Raw genomic sequence first — 17,919 nt, forward strand, 5'->3', positions numbered from 1 at the left:
GGAACACTCCAGGAATGGAGAAACAAACCAAACAAAACCCACCCTGCCCTCTGAGGAATGGGCAGCTTTAAAAGGAGGGCAGTGTGTACAACGGGAGGGTAAGCTGTGCATCATCCCCAGCTCACACAGGGGAAACTGAGACCCAGAGGGGCTGAGGAAATTGCCCGAGGTCACACAGCTGGGAAGACGCAGACCTGGCACTTGAGGCAGCCCCCCCACCCCCCTGCCAGTGGTGCCTGTCCTACCTGCAGCTTCCTGTTCCCTCAGGGACTTCCAGTCTAGTTGGGGAGGCAGAACAGGTGCATCAGGCAAAGAGGCCACACCAGGAGGCCTGGAACTGCTCAGTGGGAGAGTGGCTTACACGCACCGAGGACAGAGGGTGTGGGAGGCCAGGGACAGGGGACGTAGCTGCACTGGAGGCGGGCTGGTCCAGGGCATAGGAAGGCGAGAGGGCTGGTGAGGGCACACCTTGCAGACAGAACTCGGAGGGAATGACTCACACCTGAGGCAGGCAAGTTACAGCTGTGCCTCCAGGCGGCCTCCCCTGGAAACAGGCCAGCCTGACAGAGAGTAAAGTGGAGACCAGAGGGAGATGGGAGAAGCCGGCTCTGGTGGGCCCTGAGGTCCCCAGGGTGAGGGTTGCCAGGTTTGGCTCTGGGGGAACCATTTGCCAGATGGTTCTGAGTTGACACTTAGAGCCTCTCCTTGGCTGTCCTCTCCTGATCCCTAGAGCCGGGGATCCAGGTGGCTGGCAGAGGGCTGGGGGCAAGGGGGACCAGGGCCATTGGTGGTTGTTGGTAGTGGCCGGCCGTAGGCAGGGCAGCCGAAAGGGTGAGGGGAGGGCAGCCAGGAACGGAACAGGCATCAATCAGCCCGCAAGGGACGTGTGTAGCGCAGGAGGGGGCCCGGTCACTTCCAGCCGGAGTCTCTCTTCATCTCTTCCTGGGCCTGGCATGTCGCCCCGGGTGGAGCAGGCTTACGGTGCATCTCAAGCAGGTAAGCTCTGCGCAACCAAAGCGCCGCAGCAGTCCGCGGCCACCGCCCCGCGAGCGCGCTGGCCAGGCAGGAAGGCGGAGGGGCGGCCTCTGGGTTGGGATTTGTGGGTGTCGGGGCTGCATCTGCGCCAGACTCGGAGCCTGGAGTGGGCGGAGGAGCCGGGCGGGCCGACCGCAGACAGCCCCAGCCTGCCCTCCCCCTCCTCCTCCCCCTCCCCGGCCCTGGACTGGGGTTGGGGGAGCTCAGGGCCCCTTTGAAGGAGGGCGGGCGCGGGCGGCCCGGGCGAGCTTCGGGGGTCAGCAGGCTCAGCTGTCTGCGAAGTGGGACTCCGGGCCCGTCACCAGATCACCTCCCCTGACCTCGGGAGGATGGAAACACCCCGGGGAGGACGGCCGCAGCCTCTAGGGGGCTCTCGGGAGAGCAGCCCCGGGCCCCCAGCGGGCGCGGGCCAGGTGGCAGCGCCGGGGCTGAGCTGCGCGGAGGAGGCGGCCTCCCTGGCCAGGGGCGGCGGCAGGGGCGGCCCTGGGATCACATGGGCGGAGGCAGGTCCCGTAGTCCCGGGCGGGCTCTCCCCAGAGTCGGGCAGACGGCTGCGGCGGGAACGGCGGCGTCTCCTCGCCTCCCTCCTTCCCTTCCCTTCGTTCCCCGGCCCGGCCGCCCAGCCCGACAGGTGAGCGGGAATCAGCTGAGCGCGCCCACCTGCGTGCGGTACGCACGGCCGGCGCCCTCCCCGGCCCCGGCGCCCTCGCAGCTCTGCGCGCCCGCGGCCGGCTCGGCGCCCGGACCTCTCCTCCGCGCACGGCCACTTCCCGCAGCCTCGCCTGCGGTCGGCGCCCCCCGCGAGCTGGGCTTTCCCGTCCCGGGTGCTCCTCCTCCAGCCCCCGGCGTGCGCGGGTACTTTGGTCTCGGAGCTCAGAAGGAGACAGAAGTGGGCGAGACGGGCCGACGGTCTGGGCACTTCCCCGCGGCCCCCGGAGCGGAGTCCACTGGCCAGCTCAAAGGTCTGGGAATCCAAGGCATCTGCTAGCCGCCAGCGCCGACCTGGGGCCTGCAGGAGGGACAGAGGCTGGGCCTGGGCAAAAGGGGAAGCCGGAGGGCCGGGAAGAGGGCAGACAGCCCGGCTGGCCCGGGCGCCCTCTCCCCAGGCTCCTAAACGCGGCAAGTGGCCCCAGTGTGCCTGATAGACTCGGGCAGCGCTTGTAGTCTGTGGGCCTCCCCAGGGGCGGCCTCAGGGTGGGCGCTGGGTAGGGTGGTGGCCCAGCCTGGCACTGCAGCTTCCTGCCTGAGTTGGCTCCTGACTCCAGAGCTAGAGGGTCGGGAAATCCTACAAGGGTCTGGTCTACAGGGACACTCCCTTGCCCAGTGGAGGGGCAATGGGTGGGAGGCCTGGGGCCCCAGCTTTCGGGCAGCATCAGTCAGCTCGCCCTGTTGGCCAGCGCCCGGTGGTGGGTGTGCCCTGCTTGGCAGATAAGCCCGTCCTTGCCCGAGCTGCTCGGAGGGCAGCCGGCCGCTGGCGGAGGTGGGAAGCCCAGTCTTGCCTACCTGGACCACACGGCCAGGGGCGCGGCAGGCAGCCAGGAGGTCCCTCTGAAGACCCTGGCCTCACGTGGGCGAGCTGCCCCGTCCCCAGCCAAGTACTTGAGAGGATGTGGTGGTACCACCCCTTTCTGTGCCGTCACCTCTGTTCCCAGAGCGCTGCCCTCCCCACGAGCCGGGAGGAAGTACCTTGTGCTGTCGGTTTGGGGGACCGGAAACAAGCACTGGGGGGACTTCGCCCTGATGGTGGAGGAGGGGAGAGGGAGGAAATGCTGACATCTACCACCTGCCAGCCCCGCCCACCCGCCTGCCTGTTCTCAGCAAGCCCCTGTGTAGCACCCCGCCGCTCTGCTGAAGACGGGGCAAAGGGGGAACTCCGAGTCCTCACTTCCCAGGGTGGGGGGAAGTGGAACTGGGGCATGCGGGAGAGGTTAGTCACTTCCTCTACCCACCTCCACCCACCGCCAGCCCCTGACTGGCTGCTCCAGGGACCTGCCACCCCCTTCTGCCACCACACAGAGTCCCTTGGGGGGCGAGGGGCAGGCTCCATCTCTCCAACCTTTCTCCCTCAGGTATGGCGCTGACGGTGGACGTGGTGGGACCCGCACCCTGGGGCTTCCGCATCTCGGGCGGCAGGGATTTCCACACGCCTATCGTGGTGACCAGGGTAAGGGCTAGTTCCAGGAGACGGGGAGGTACCCCCAATGTCAGAGTCTGTCCTGTCCACTTGGTCCTCACAGACACCTTTCTTTTTCTGTTTTGGAGCCAGAGGCCCGCTTCTGGGATTGTTGGTGTGGGCAGGGCTGGGGCCCCGTTGCCATGGGGATGTGGTGGCCACTTCAGAAACAGGCTTCTAGAGAGTGAAAGGGAGCTGGGCCCAGTGCAAGGCCTTCTCTTCTCTCCTTGGTCACTAACCCCATACCTGCTGGCAGCCATTTTGGGTGATTATTAGAACAGGAGCCCCGAGCTCTTGGCAGTTTTCCCCTGACCCAGGCTCAGGCCAGGGAGTGTTCACGCAGAGGGCCTGCGTGCAGGCAGTACCTGCATGATTTGATTTGCACGGGCCGGGCTCTCTATCCAAAAGCATTTCCAAGCACAGTTCCTGAAATTCTGCCATTACTCATTCTTTGGGGAGCCCCGTTAGAATGCCAGTGCTGAGGTGGGTGGCAGGGGGCTGCCACTCCAGCTTTTGGAGGGGATTAGCTGATGGGCTGGGTGGACACCGGCAGGCAGGGAGAGAGGTGTTAAAGGGAGATGCAGGCCAGCCTGGTTGAAACCAGCTCCTGTGTTTCTTGGGCAGGACAAGGAAACCCCTTCTCCATCCCTACCTGAGTGTCATCTCAGACTACCTGATCCTCACCCCCTACAGGTAACTGAGCAGAGCAAGGCCGAAGCTGCTGACCTCCGGCCTGGTGACATTATTGTGGCCATCAATGGTGAGAGTGCAAACAGCATGCTGCATGCCGAGGCCCAGAGCAAGATCCGCCAGAGCCCCTCGCCCCTGAGGCTGCAGCTGGACCGGTAGGCCCTCCACCTCTGCTGGGCCTGCCAGCACTCTTCTGCCTTCTGCCAGCCCACTGCACAGTGGCCGCCCTCACCCCTTGCTCTCAGCTCCAACCTGGCCTTCCTGGGCACTCACGGCTCATCCGTGAGAAGGTCCCAAGCTCTGGGGCTGCAGCAGGGTGGGCTGAGGGGTGTCCCTGTGCCCAGCTGGGCGTGCAGTCACAGGCAGAGCAGGCTGGCATCAGCCACCTGGACACCCGGGTTTGACTGGTTCCCAGGTGTGCGGGGGACAGGGTGTGGGCATGAAGTCGGTTGAAGAGGGGAAAGGTGTGCCTTAGGCTGGGTCTGCAGGGCCCCTGCCTCCAAGAGGGGAGGGGAGAACCTTTGTTCAGATCCTGGGGTGGTGAGGAATTTGGGGGCTCACTCCCCATAGAACCACTCCATTGCTCCCCAAGTTGCCTCTCTGGGCCCTGCTGGTGAAGGCAGATTCCCAGGCTCCTGGGGCTTCAGCCTGGGGGTGGGGGTGGGAACAGGTGGCTCCGTGGGGGTGGGGCATCCCAGTGAGTCACAGGGCAGGAATGCTGAGAGATTCCCCAGCCAGGAGAGCCCTCTGGGCGGGCCTTGAACCTGAGTCAGGTATCTCTGCTCCATGCCCTCTCCTCGCCCCTGACGCCCTACGTCACTGCAGAAGCTGGCTCCCGTGACGCTGTCACGGCCCCGGCCCTTCAGTGACTCTTTTGTACCAGTCTGGCTCATGAGTGTTTACAGAAGTGGGACCCAGACGAGGAGGGTAGAGAATAGCTCATGGCTTCTGGGAAGGGGACCAAAATCTACAAGAAGCTGCAGAGTGGGGCGGGGGAGGGGCAGGGAGCTGCTGTCACCATCACTTCCTCTCGGGTCCCTCCAAGAGGGACCCAGCTCCATCAGAGAGGTGGGCCTGGCCGAGGACCCCCAGGCCTCCAGTTGCACGTTGGGCAGGTCAAGGCTCCCTGTCTCTTCTTTCTTTTGCCCAAACCCCTCCTAACCTCCCCCAGTTACCCACCCCAGGAGACCTCTCCAGCACTCAAAGCCCCAGGCAGGAAGCAGTGCTCTGGGCGGAGCCAGAGCCCAAGCTCCCCTGCTCTGGCCCTAAATGCTCCCCAGGGAGGGAGGCTGAGGCTGTGTTTGGTGTGGCGTGTGGTGACTGAGGTTCCTGCTGACCTCTCTGGAGGCAGTCAGCCATCCAGAAACGGTGTAGTGGGACATGGTGGGCTCATCCCTCACCCTCAGCAGCTCCCAGCCCTCCAGTCTCCTCCTGTTCGAGGCTTCAGCCAGGTTCCACTGGGCAGGGCTTTGGAGGAGGGGGCGGTCCCTGGGGAGTTGAGGGGGAGCCTTGGTGATTAGCGGGGGAGCTGGGCCGCCTTGTTCTCTAGGTCCTTCAGCTGCCTGTGTGGCAGGAAGTGGGGCTGGCTCTACCCTCTGGTTTACAGGGGGCGGGGTGGGGGGGGAAGACTTTGGAAATCACAGGGAGGGATCCTCTCAAAGGCGGAGCTGATGGGGGACAGGCCCCTGGGGAGAGGGGGCAGCTGGCCCAGCCATTGTTGGCCTTTAGGAATTTGGGCCACTCGCTTTCCCTCTCTGGGCTTCAGTTTCTCCAGGGGTGGAAGATAAAGGACTATTTATACACAATCAGCCGTCCAAATCAATCTACAAACTGATGCTGACCAGCGACAAAGTCTGGATGAAATGCTCCCCCCACCAAAAAAAAAAGAATAGAAAAGGAAAAGCAAAGGCGAGGCAGGGGGAGGGGTGATGATGTGAGGAGCTCTTAAAAAATTTTTGAATTTATTGAACTTTTTGCTGAAATGATGTCCTTTCTACTTTTTGGTGCTAAATTGTCCTTTCTTTTAAGAAATGATGGTGGTCGTTGAGGACAGTTGTTTGCTGTGAATTTGACACAGTTAAAAGTTGGCACCCGATGTCCGAATGTTTTGGACACATGTTCCTCATCTGGAGAACCCGGTGACACTCTGTGTCCCTCTATCCTCTCCTCAGGCCTCAGGCCGCCTCTCCCTGGCAGACCAACGGGGAAAGCTCCCCCGAACTGCTGGCCGCTCGCTTCCAGGTAGGACGGACGGTGCCTCGTGCTGCGAGCCCCACACCCTGAAGTGACGGGGGGCTCCCTTCCCTGCTCTTCCCAGCCCGGCCCTTCCAGGCCCCTCTCTCCGCAGGGCTCCAGGAGAACACACACCGACAGCCAGTCCTCCCTGCGGTCCTCCTGCTCTAGCCAGGCCTCCCTCAGCCCCCGGCCGGGCAGCCCCTTCTCCACCCTGCCCCCCGCCAGCCCCCAGGCCCCCGCGGGAGAGGTGGTGACCAGCCACAGGTGAGTGCAGCGGGTGGGCCCCCTGGCCACCAGGTCCAAGCCGGCCTCTCAGAGCCTCTGTAGCTGGGTTTAGGGGGCCCTGGGGTCACCTCTGTCTCCCGGGGCAGCCTGGTGGCGGGGCCCCCGGTACACACTGTCTGTTTCCCCATTTCAGTTTCCAGAGCCTGGCGTACTCCCCGGAACCCACTACTGCTGACCACTTGTCCTACAGGGGCCGCCCTGGAAGCCGACAGGTGAGGATACCTGAGGGGAGGAGGGAGCCTCCCATCCTGGCTGGCTGCTAGTGGTGCCCGTGGGGCTGCATGTGGCTGGTCCCACCTAGGCAGCCAGCACCACGGTCTCCTAGTAATAGGCATGCTCCTCTCTGGAGCCGGGAGGCCAGAGCTCTGGTGAGGGTCACACTCACTGCACTGGCCCTACCCGTCCAGGCCCAGGTGCCCTTCTACCTCTTTCGTGCCCACCCGCCGCTGCCTCCCCCCTTCCTGCTGGCTTCCTCCCTTCTCAAGTGTTTCTCTTGGGCCGGGACCGAAATAGTTTAGCTGCTGTTGTTGGGATGATTCCCTTTGGCTGTATCTCTTGAACACATTCCTCCCCATTCCAAGCCCCATGCCCGCCCCCAACTCCCATCACCCATTCCCCCTCTTCCTCCTCTGACTCAGCCCCCGAGAACCACCAGAGAACCACGAGCCAGCCTGTGGTTCCGACTCCAGTTGCACTTGGCTTACTCCCTGTCTGCCCCCCTCCCCTGCCCTTTTCCCCTGGACACTCCTGCCAGGTCCCACTGTCCACTAGTGACAGCCCAACACCCCCTTGGTGGTATGTCTCCTCTCTAAGGGCAGGGATGGGGAGGTGAGGAGTGAGGCAGCCAAGAGTCCTGGGCCACAGCTGCTGGGGGCAGAGTTAGTGGGGGCATGTCCAGCCTTTGGGGTGAAGAGGATGAGGCCCAGCTGCTGGAATCCTACCTCGGGTAGATTCTGCATTCCAGGAAGCAGAGCCTTTGGAGATGCCTGGGGGAGGGTGCTAGAAACTGGGGGCTCTGGAGAAGGAAACAGCAGGGTCCTCTGGGGGCTGCATAGTAGTGGCTCCCTGGTGACCCTCTGTTGGCCTGCCCAGTGACTCTCCAGGAGACGTGGGCATAGAGATGTATGTATTCAGTGAGATCCCGTCTTTAAAGAATTAAAAATGTAGTTGCAGAGATAAGATAAACATGCAAACCAATTTTGAGAAAATTAAGCACCGAGCGGTATGATCTTAATTATAAAAGCAGGAGGCATTCTGGGAGGGGAGAGCTGAGTGTGGGCTGGGGTGGCCTGAGAAAGCTTTGTCAGGAATTTTGCTGGATGTCAGAGGCAGGATGGGGTAGGTTTCGGATTAGAAAACGATGAGCTGGGGAGATGGGAACACAACGGTTACAAGCAAGACCTGGCGTGTCGGGGCCTGGGGGCCTTCTGCAGAGAGCTCTGGGCTGAGACCAGCTGGGAATGAACTTGGTCCACCCTATCCTTCTTCCTCGACACGGGGGCAAAGGGGAGAGGCGGGTGGGACAGGGAGTGGCTCTTAAACCACCAGCAGCACCTTGGAAATTGTTAGAAATGCAAGTTCTCAGGCTCCAGCCTAGACTTACTGGATCGGATGCAGGGGTGAGGGGCGGGGTGAGGGCACCCATCCCTGTTCTAAGGAGCCCTCAGGGATCTGACGCACTCACAGATTTGAGGACCACCCATGTGGTGTGAAGAGGAGCCCTGAGCCGGGTGGCAGGGAGACCTGGGTTAGTCCCACCTCTGCTATGTCACTTTGGACAAGGCATCCTTCCACTCTCTGGGCCTCAGAGTCAGACCCGATGCTCTGAATTCCCTTCTTTCACCCTGAGGCCCCTGGTCATTCTTTCAGCAAATATTTGTGGAGCAGCTTCTTTGTGTCAGGCACCCTTCTAGGCTTTGGGGATGCATAGGTGGAAAAACAGAGAAATTCCTAACCCTGTGAAGCTTGCATTCTGTTCTACAAATGAGGCTGTGGTCAGACGGGGTGGGAGTCACCGGGTCCCACAGCTCCCTCTTGGGAGTCACCGTGCACTTGAGCACCTTAAAGGCTCTGAAAAGTCCTGCCTGTGAGGAAGAAAGATGTTTAATTTTTTTGGGGGGGGGGTACGCGGGCCTCTCACTGTTGTGGCCTCTCCCGTTGCGGAGCACAGGCTCCGGACGCGCAGGCTCAGCGGCCATGGCTCACGGGCCCAGCCGCTCCACGGCATGTGGGATCTTCCCTGACCAGGTCACGAACCCACGTCCCCTGCATCGACAGGCGGACTCTCAACTACTGCGCCACCAGGGAAGCCCTAATTTTTTAATTTCCTGAACTCACTTAACTGCAGAATTTCTCCAGGGACCCCCCTGCCAATCGCTTATTAACATCCACACATTTTGAGAGGGGTTGGCTGGAGACAGCTCCTGATGGACAGGTGAGCAGCTTTTCTGCTTCTAGAGATGAAAGGTCGCTTCTATGAAGGCAGGTGTCACCTACAGGTGACTGGGAGGGAAGTGGGGAGAGGAAAGGTGAAGCTGCTCCACCTAAGGGCGTTGAGCTCTTCTGCACTGGGGTGAGGTGCTGTGGCAGGAGAAAGGTGGCAGAGGTGAGTACAGATGAGGTGCCCCTGCCCCAGGCTCTTGTGGCCATGGCCTTGCTGCTGGCTCCTGAGCTGGGCCCAGGGCGAAGAACATCAACAGACCTTACAGAAACCGGAAGTTGCCCCCTCCGGAGAGGCACACACTTGGGTGAGCAGATATAACGTGAAAACCACCCCTGTCCCTCTGGCCGGCATGAGGACGTGGCCTGAGAAGGGAGTCAGGGCGGATTTCGGCCCTCCCTCGCTGCTGGCCGGCACCCCCGTGCAGGGCACACGCTGGCCTGTCTAGGACAGCGAGATGGGACATCGCTCTTGAGTACCTGGTGCCAGGTGTCCTTCCTGAGTTGACCGCATGGCAGCAGCTGGGCACCCAGGAGCCTAGGGGTGGACTCCCAGCCCTGGCTCCCACTCCCCAGGTGGCTTGGATTGGCCACTTTGCCCTTCTGACCTTTCATCCCCTTACCTGTAGAAGCCCAAGAACAGAAGAATGCAGGCTAGTGTAAGAGGGCCAGTGGGATGAGGGTCTAGGGCTTTTTTTTTTAATTAAAAAAAAGTTTTTTTAAACATTGTTTATTCATTTACGGCATGTGGGATGTTAGTTCCCCAGCCAGGGATCGAACCCTTGCCCTCTGCAGTGGAAACACGGAGTCCCAACCACTGGACTGCCAGGGAAGTCCCTAGGGCTGTTTTTTTAGCACTCTGAAGTTTCTGTTTTCAGGTTGAGAAGTCATGCAGCTTTTCCACTTGACCCCATAATTCATCCCCAACTTTGAACTTTAAAATCGAGGGCATTTTCCTTTCCAGGAGACCATGCCCTCAGCCTGGTGCACCTTGGCCGGCCTGGTCATCTCTGAGGCTGTCCTTTCCACTGGGGTTGGCCACGGAGAGGGAGCAGAATGGGGAGGGTGCAGGGGGCAGGCCGGGAAACAGGGAGACCGAAGGCAAGATTTCCAGGTCGAGAGCGGGTGTAGGAGCCCAAGAGGGACAGCACATACGGAGCAGGGGGCTCTGCTGTGGGGGCCTGGCTCCCCAAGGCTCTGTGGGGCAGGACCAGACCTTCCAGGGCAGCCGGGAGAGGCAGGTGAGCCCAGACCCTGGCCGTTTCAGAGGAAGGACCAGCGGGTGTAGGAGACAGGACTTTTGTGCGGCCTGAGCCCTGACTCCAAGAGGGGTCTCGGCCCTTTATGTTTCCTGTTCCTCACTGCAGAAGGGTCAGCTTACTTTCTGCTTGTTCTGCCTGCCAGGCCCCAGTGTGCAACATCTTTGCAAACACATCGTGTGAGATGGCAGAGGAACAGTCATGGTGGCCCCGCACACTCATCTTCATCCTGCCCCTTGCCCAGTCCCCTTAGGGCAGCAGGCTCACCCTTCTAGAGCTGGGCGCTGGCCTCCCTCCCCTCGGGGGCCCAGCAGGAGCAGTTGCAGGCGACTGCTGACCCCCGGTTCTGCGAGCTGGTGGGGTGGGGCTGCTGGTCAGCGAGGGCCGGGGGCCCCCTGGTGGTGGGCCTGGGGAACAGCTGGGTTCGGCTGCCCAGATGGGTGTGCTGGCCCCGGGCCCGGCCGCTGACTCCTCCCCTGGTGCCTCTCCTTCCCGCAGGCCGGCCTGGGCCCCGCTGGCGACTCGGCTGTTCTGGTGCTGCCGCCACCGCCTTCCCCAGGTCCCCGTTCCTCCGGCCCCAGGCTCAGGTACCAGCGAGTTCTGGAGGGTGGGGTGGGATCTTGGAGGGCCTGGGAGGGGCAGGAGACAGACAGGCTTCCCAGAGAGGGATGGGGGGGTCCCCCCCCTCCCTAAGCCCCATCCACTTTCCTCTGACCCCCAGAATCCCTTCCCCCCTCCCCGGGACACTCTTTCTCTGTCCTCATGCTCGTCCCAACCCCTGGGAACGGGACCCTCACTCCGGGCTGCCTCCTTCCCATCCCTGCAGCGTGGCCTCGGAAGGGGAAAGCCACCTCCTGAGAGAGGACTCAGAGGTCTTCAAGATGCTGCAGGAAAATCGCGAGGCACGGGTGGTCCCCCGGCAGTCCAGCTCTTTTCGGCTCCTGCAGGAAGCCCTGGAGGCTGAGGAGAGAGGTGAGCCCCCGGGGGGCTCGGGTAGGAGAAGGATGTTCCCCCAGGACACCCTGGACCCCCGACTGGACATGTTATTAAATTAGTATTTGTTAAGTGCTCAGCACGGGAGTGGGCTCTGACTCGTAGAAGCCACAGCCCCTGCACTACAGGAGCTTACGGTCTGGTAGGAGTTACTGGGGTGCAACCCAGAGGTGCTGGCTGGGATCAGGGGAGGTGCCAAGGGAACGATAAATGTGGGCGGTGTGGCCTGGGTCTCCAAGGACGGCTTCATGGAGGAAGAAGAATCTGACTTGGCCCTTGAAGAAAGGTCAGGACTTTCACAAACGGCCTTAAGACGGTGGCCAGGAGCACTGTGGAATGTGGAGGCTGGAGCCGCAGGGCTCTGGGGTGGGACTGACAGGACACTGGGGCCTGGCTGCACGGACGGTGGCCACGGAGGTTAAGTCCTGGCTGTGAGGCCTCGCATGCCAGGCCTGAGGGGCGTGTCAACCCAGGAGGGCCCGTTAAATAACACCAGGCGGTGTGTGAGGTGCCGGAGTGAGCAACAGAGATACAGGCTTCTGCCAGCCGTTCAGTTGTTCATTCGAGATGTTTGCCGAGTTGTCTGATGGACCAGTCCTGTGCTGTGTGGAGATTGAAGGTGGTCAGGACCCACGTCTGCCCCGCCAGGAACTCTGTTTATTGGGCAGACTGGCTGCCCAGCTCCCCAGGAGGTGGACCGTGCCGCAGGAGTTCGTGTGGGTGCATGGGGAGTAGGGGGTGAGGGGGGCACTGCCGTGGTCCAGGGGAGAGATGAGGAGGGCCCGGCCTGGGCAGTGGTATCAGGGAGAGAAAGGATGGAACAGTCAGAAGTATTTGGCTGGCACAATCACTGGTACCTCGGGGCAGGTTCCAACTCTGATGTTTCGGAGACGAGGTGAGAAGCTTTGGAGCAGGGCTTGTCCATCGCTACCCTGAGGCCTCGGCAGGCCCTGGGAGGGGGCACAGGGAGAGGCGGAAGGGTGGGTTGAGGGCAGCGCAGACAGATGGTGACTTCACCCCTGGAGTCACGGGGTCCTCGGCTGCAGATGAGGACCATACCTGATAACGTCCGTGCTTCATCTTAGCATTGTTCCAAGGCTCAGGCACAATAATGCACGTGAAAGCCCTTTGAAAACTGTACAGAGGTGCTGTGGTGCTGTTATTATCTATTATTATCATCTCTGGATACCATCATCACTGGGTCAGGAGAGAGGAAATGCCTGCTTGGCCTGACGTGTCAGACACCAAGCAGACACTGCTCAGGCTGCCTTAACTTGGGCTAACTCAGCCTTGAACATGCTCCCTGCCCTTGACCAACCTCAGCCAAGGATCTGGGGTGATCACTTCCTTCCCCCATGACCCCCTCTCAAGACCAGGCTTACTTTAGAGGTCCGCTTGTAAGTGCTCCTTTGACAAGGGTCTCTTTGGAGCTGTGTTGGAGGAGGTGGAGTGGGCATCAAAAATACAGCCTGATGGCACTGCTGTGGGCGAGCTCTGATGTGTCTGTCTGTCCTCCCCACCCTCCTCCCCCACCCCCCCACAGGTGGCACACCTGCCTTCCTGCCCAGCCCGCTGAGCCCCCAGTCCTCCCGGCCCACTTCCAGGGCCCTGGCCACCCCACCCAAGCTTCACACGTGTGAGAAGTGCAGCATCAGCATCGCGTGAGTGCTGGCGGCCTGGGGGGCAGGGCACACCCTGCAGGGCGGGGGCCAGGGGCCAGGACGCTCTCAGGAGGGGCCTGCATGGACCCACTAGCCAGGGACCCTGCGGGGAGCATTGCTACAGTGGATCTGTGGTGGGCTCAGGGGTCCCTTCAGCCTTCTTAGGATGCCTGCACTGGCTTTTCCCTTCTGTCTCTCCTCCTCCTCCGTTTCTTTCCCTGCCTCCCTGGAGGAGGAGGAAATGCTACTGCTTTCGATTTCTCTCCAACCATCTCAGCCTCTGCAGATCTGCCTCTGGATGAGGTGCCTCCTTCCTCTTGGAAACTCTTGCTATTCCTCCTCCGCCTCTTTGGAATGGGATGTGTTTTCCAGAGGTAGGCCCAGTTTTCTCATTATAATGCAGCCACATTCTCTGGAAAATTGAACCCTGCCCCCGCCCCCCAAGATAAGTTTCTTCCGTGCACAGTGGTGAGGGTCAGATGACTCATTCTAGGCAAATCCCTAGCCTCCGTGGGCCTCCGTGTGTCATCTGCAGAACGCGACACTGCCCAGCCCTGCCGTGCAGGCCCCAGGAAGGGGTCCTATACGGTGTTTCTCAAAGATCAGCGGCTGGGCCTCTGAGGGGTTTCGGGCCCACACCCCCAGAGTGTCCTCTTCAGGAGGTCCCTGGCCCCAGAGTTTGCATTTCCAGTTCATCCCCAGATGATGTGATGCTGTGGGTCCTGGCACTGAGACCGCATTTTGAGAATCACTGCTCTATTAACAATCCAGAAGATTCAGGATGGTGCTTGTCTGCCTCTGTGTGGGGGAGGAATGACTTTTAAAAAATTGGGGTTCGGGGGTGTGGGCTGGGGGTTTGTTGAACGGAGATTCTTGAGGGCAGGCCTGGGGAGTCAAGTGACTGAGATTTTGGGACCTTACCGGGTCCTGACTCTGGGCTGGAAACTAGGTTCCCTGAGAATGGGAATGGTAGCTTCGTGCCTGGTGTTCCTGCCCCCCAGGCTAATGGCTCTCTCCTCCTGTGCCACCCCACCCACCCCCCCCCCCCCCCCCCCCGGCAGGAACCAGGCCGTGCGTATCCAGGAGGGGCGGTACCGCCATCCGGGCTGCTACACCTGCGCTGACTGCGGGCTGAACCTGAAGATGCGAGGGCACTTCTGGGTGGGGGACGAGCTGTACTGCGAGAAGCACGCCCGCCAGCGCTACTCCGCACCGCGCACCGTCAACTCCCAGGCCTGAGCGCCCGGCTGCGCTCTCAGACCGCCCTCCACTCTGCGGGCACCTCCGCTCCCGGGCCGCGCCAATATCAAGTTGGCCTGGAAAGGCGGCGACGGGGGCTGGTGAGGCCCCTTCCTCCTCGCTGGGTGAGGCCCCTTCCTCCTCGCTGAGTGAGGCCAGAGGCTGGGACCTGCCTGTGCTGCGGGTGAGGGCAGCCTCACCTTCCCGGGCCTCTGCTGGATACTCTCGCGTCCCCCTACTGGACAGGCTCTGTGTCAAAGTGCAAAGTGGGTGCTGCCTTGGACACCTTTGTGTACCAGGGGTTAAGCAGGCTGGGACGTGGAGAGAAGTATCTGGAAGGAGAGGGCTGGGCCAGAGGCTACAGGTATTCACTGTGTAAAGTTTTCAACATATGAGCTCTATAAATATATACTGATACGTGGACAAAATAAAGTAGGTGCCCCTCTTTTCTCTCCTTCCCTGCCCCAGCCCCTGGGGAGGAGCTTCTCCCTACCACTGGGTGGAGAGTCTTCCTACATACAGTTTTTCTCCCCTCTTATTTCCGCCTCCCTCAAACCTCCACCCTACCAGATGCTTCACCACGTGACACTCCCGACTGAAGACACCTGCTCCTGTTAGTGGAGGGTCATGCTCTTCCTGGACCCTCTTTTAAAGATGTGTGTTTTATTGGGATGATCCCTGGTAGAGGAATGAGTTTCTCACTGGGAGCCCGAGAGGGGAAGGGATGCTAGAGGGCTGGCAGCAAACAGGAAGCAGGCCCTGAGACTCCTGCCCAGGCCCGTCTCCGTGAGGCAGTCTGTGCTGGCGCTCTGTGCCCCTCGCTCTACTTGGTATGGAGGCTGCCTGCCCTGCTGACGCACCCAGGGGAGCTCAGTGGGCCAGAGAGGGGGCAACATCTAAAGAACCTCCTGCGCTTGCCTGAGGCTGTCTGCACCCGTTTGAGAAAGCTTATCCCCAGGAGTAACCTTGGACAGGGCTGTGAGTTAGCTTTCCCTGGGAGGGACAACCCTGCAGCGCCCCTACCCTGAGGACCACCACCCTCCAAGCCAGGGTTGGTCTGCCTGCCCGTTCCCCGGGAGCCCCAGCTGGCTTCGTTGGTGGTTGATTTGAAAGCTGCTGCTAGGCAGGGGGCAGTGGTCCTCTGCCAGATTTTTGGCTTGATTCACCCATCACTCCCAGTCCTAATCCCAGAGGACACTTCAGAAAGGTGCATGGGTGCTGCTGGGTGCTCTAGACCTACCTTATTGCCCACTCAGCCTGAGGGAAAAGATCAAAGCTGGGCTTCAGAGGGTGCTTTGTGCTATCTGGCTCTTTTGGGAAGGAATCTTGGCAGAGACTGTGTGTATTGCCTCCCCAGGCACCTTGATGTAATTTACACCTTGGTATAATTGTCTCACCTTTTGCCTGGATGTCTGTCTTTATGTTCGTAGGGAAGATCAAGGCTGTCTGCGGCTCAGGAGTTGTCAGGCCAGAACTGTCTGGTCCCAAGTGGGATGGAACTGTCTGGTCCCAAGTGGGATGGGCTCCTTGGCGCCACCTAGTGTCCGGGGTAGCCCTCGGCCGGGAGAATGCTCACAAAAGGGGATTCACTCCTCTGTAAATTCTCAGGTCCTGGCACAGTGGGAGTACAGAGATACAGCACTTTTCTGGCTTTCCTAAAGATAATAGTCAAGTGGCAGCGACGGAGATGGCATGCATGAAATAATGTTACATGGTAGTGAGTGTAAAGAACTCGTGCGGAACAGACAGGAGCGCCCTGAGAGTTCAGGGCAGGGGCCGTGGGTGCGAGAGGAAGAACAGGACACACACAGATGGAGGAGAGACATGCAGAGTGAGGGGGTGAGTGCAGGTGGCCTGATCAGCTTAGGGCAGCGGCTGAAAGCGACACTGAGATAAGATTGGAAAGGAAGATGGGAGCCTTGAATGTTGTGAGATATGGTTTGATTGGAAAGGAAGATGGGAGCCTTGCATGTTGTGAGATACGGTTTGAATTTCTCCTTGCGGCTCTGAGGACACTGAAAAATTTTCACAGGTAAGTGACAGGTGGGAAAAGGGTGTGTTAGAATCTTAATATGGTCAGATCTTCGCCTGTAACAAACCATGCTGGGCTAGCCGTGCTCTAAGGAATGGAGAACAAAGGGGGAGTGGAGGCCCAGGGGAAATGGGTAGGCCAGTGAGCTGTTGAATGCCTTTCGAAGAGTGGACGGGGGTTCAAGCTAAAATCCACCTCTCTGTGTCAGCCAGCTCTCCTCCCCGGGGCCAGAGGGTTTCAGCATCAGAGCTCCCTGCAGCCACACAAGTAGGCCGAGCTTGGGGGTGAACTTCTTCGGAAGACGGAGTTATTAGTCCGTCTCATTTGTCAGCAGAGAAGGTTGGGGGCAGCCTTTGGTCTCTGCCCAGCTGTGTACACCCACCGCCTTTGACCCAGACGTGCTGGGGTGGGGAGGGGGCACCGCCCAAACATGCGGCTGTTCTTTGTCCAGTGCTGTGCCCTCTTTACTTTTTCTTCATTTGGGGGAATAACTTCAGAAATGATGACAGATTCGAGTTAGAAGCGACCTGAGAGAGCCTCTGATACAGCCTTCTATTAGAGATGAGAAAATGACTTTCCCAAAGTGACACCAATAGGTAATTCCAAAGTGCTTTAAACTCCAATCCTCATCACTCTGAAGTAGATACTGTTGTCATGCTTGTTGTACAGATGAAGAAAGCAACAACAGGGAGGCGAAGTCGCTGGTCTGAGAGTTCCTAGCAGTAAGGGGAGGGGGCAAAGGATGAGCCAGAAGCCTGACTCCTGGGTTTCTGATTTGCCCTGGGGTCTCTTGCCCTTCCCTTCCAGGCCATAAGGGAGGTCACCACAGCTTCCAGCCATCTCTAATCTGGCAGGAGCTGCCCTAGGCTCTTGGCTTTGCCCTTCCTCGCACACGGCCTAGCTCAGTGCTGAGCTGGCAGGAAATGTGCTTCCTGAAGCTGGGATTTCCCCGTGGAGGCTGGGAGGCATCGAGCATCCCTGGCCTCAGCCTGAAGGATGACTCCTGGGCTACCACGTGTCTCAGGAGCTCACAGTAGCTGCTCACCCCTCAGGTGGGCAGCAAGGGGGTGGCTGTGCTGCCCTCCCATTCCTTGAAGCATCACTCAGAGGGAGATGATTCTCCTCCCATAGAAGGTGGGGTGAAGGAGAAACAGCCCTCTGGGCGGTAAAGGCCTGGCCCAGCTCCGGGCAGCAGAAGGCAGATGGGAAGGCAACATGTTGGCCCTCAACTGCGAGGGATCCCAGCTGCCCTGAAGATTCTGGCATATCTGCATGGAGAGGGGAGAATGGCCTGGAGGGGAGTGTGCCTAGTGTGTGTGTGTGTGTGTGTGTGTGTGTTCTGTGTGTGGTGTGAGCCCACACAGAGCCTCGTGCTGAGACACTGCATTCCTGCTGGCTGGGCTTCCTGCTCCAGATGCATTCCTGCCCCAGAGTCACCACGGAGATGGCTTGGAATCTGGCCCTACATTCTCCAAATTCAGGACAAGATCTGGCAAAGGTTCCCTCACTTTACCTCCCCATCCTCTGACTTCGGAGGGAGGAAGCCACCTGATGGCCAGCCCTCCTCCTCTCCTCCCCAGGGAGGCCTGGCGTGGGATCTTCACGGGCTGTTGGACTTGGGTAAAGCAGCTCCCCCAGGCCCAGGTTTCCCTCTCTGCACCTGGGAAAGAGGAAGGGGGGGGCGGGGGGCGGTGCTTTCCAGGAGGGTAGGGTTGGGAGGGGGCAACCCAGAGAAGCCGCAGCTAGCAGGGAAGAGGTTGTCCTGAAAAATCAAGGTGTTAGGAGAGGCTCCCATTCTTCCCCGGGCTTAGCTGCAGGCCTGTTTCCCAGAAGTTAGAATGTTGTAGTTCGTGGCTCTGATTGCTGACGGCTCCTGCG

At 60.2% G+C, this 17,919-nt stretch overlaps 1 protein-coding gene across 2 annotated transcripts; it reads left to right on the plus strand.

Moving 5' to 3' along the window:
• Positions 1–1,582: 1,582 nt before the first annotated feature.
• Positions 1,583–15,347, plus strand: PDLIM2 (PDZ and LIM domain 2). 2 transcript variants are annotated; one of them, XM_060101341.1, is made up of 10 exons: positions 1,583–1,666; positions 3,105–3,199; positions 3,902–4,053; positions 6,070–6,139; positions 6,246–6,397; positions 6,552–6,630; positions 10,615–10,703; positions 10,943–11,088; positions 12,653–12,770; positions 13,832–15,347. In XM_060101341.1, the coding sequence occupies exons 2-10, from the start codon at positions 3,107–3,109 to the stop codon at positions 14,007–14,009; spliced, it is 1,077 nt and encodes a 358-aa protein (XP_059957324.1). In that variant the 5' UTR covers positions 1,583–1,666; positions 3,105–3,106; the 3' UTR covers positions 14,010–15,347. The 2 variants fall into 2 exon arrangements, with proteins under 2 accessions (XP_059957324.1, XP_059957323.1); XM_060101340.1 differs by lacking the exon at positions 1,583–1,666 and adding an exon at positions 1,924–1,997.
• The last annotated feature ends 2,572 nt before the right edge of the window (positions 15,348–17,919 follow it).

Source organism: Mesoplodon densirostris, chromosome 6 (assembly GCF_025265405.1).
Source record: "Mesoplodon densirostris isolate mMesDen1 chromosome 6, mMesDen1 primary haplotype, whole genome shotgun sequence".
In the NCBI taxonomy this organism is placed as follows: domain Eukaryota; kingdom Metazoa; phylum Chordata; class Mammalia; order Artiodactyla; family Ziphiidae; genus Mesoplodon; species Mesoplodon densirostris.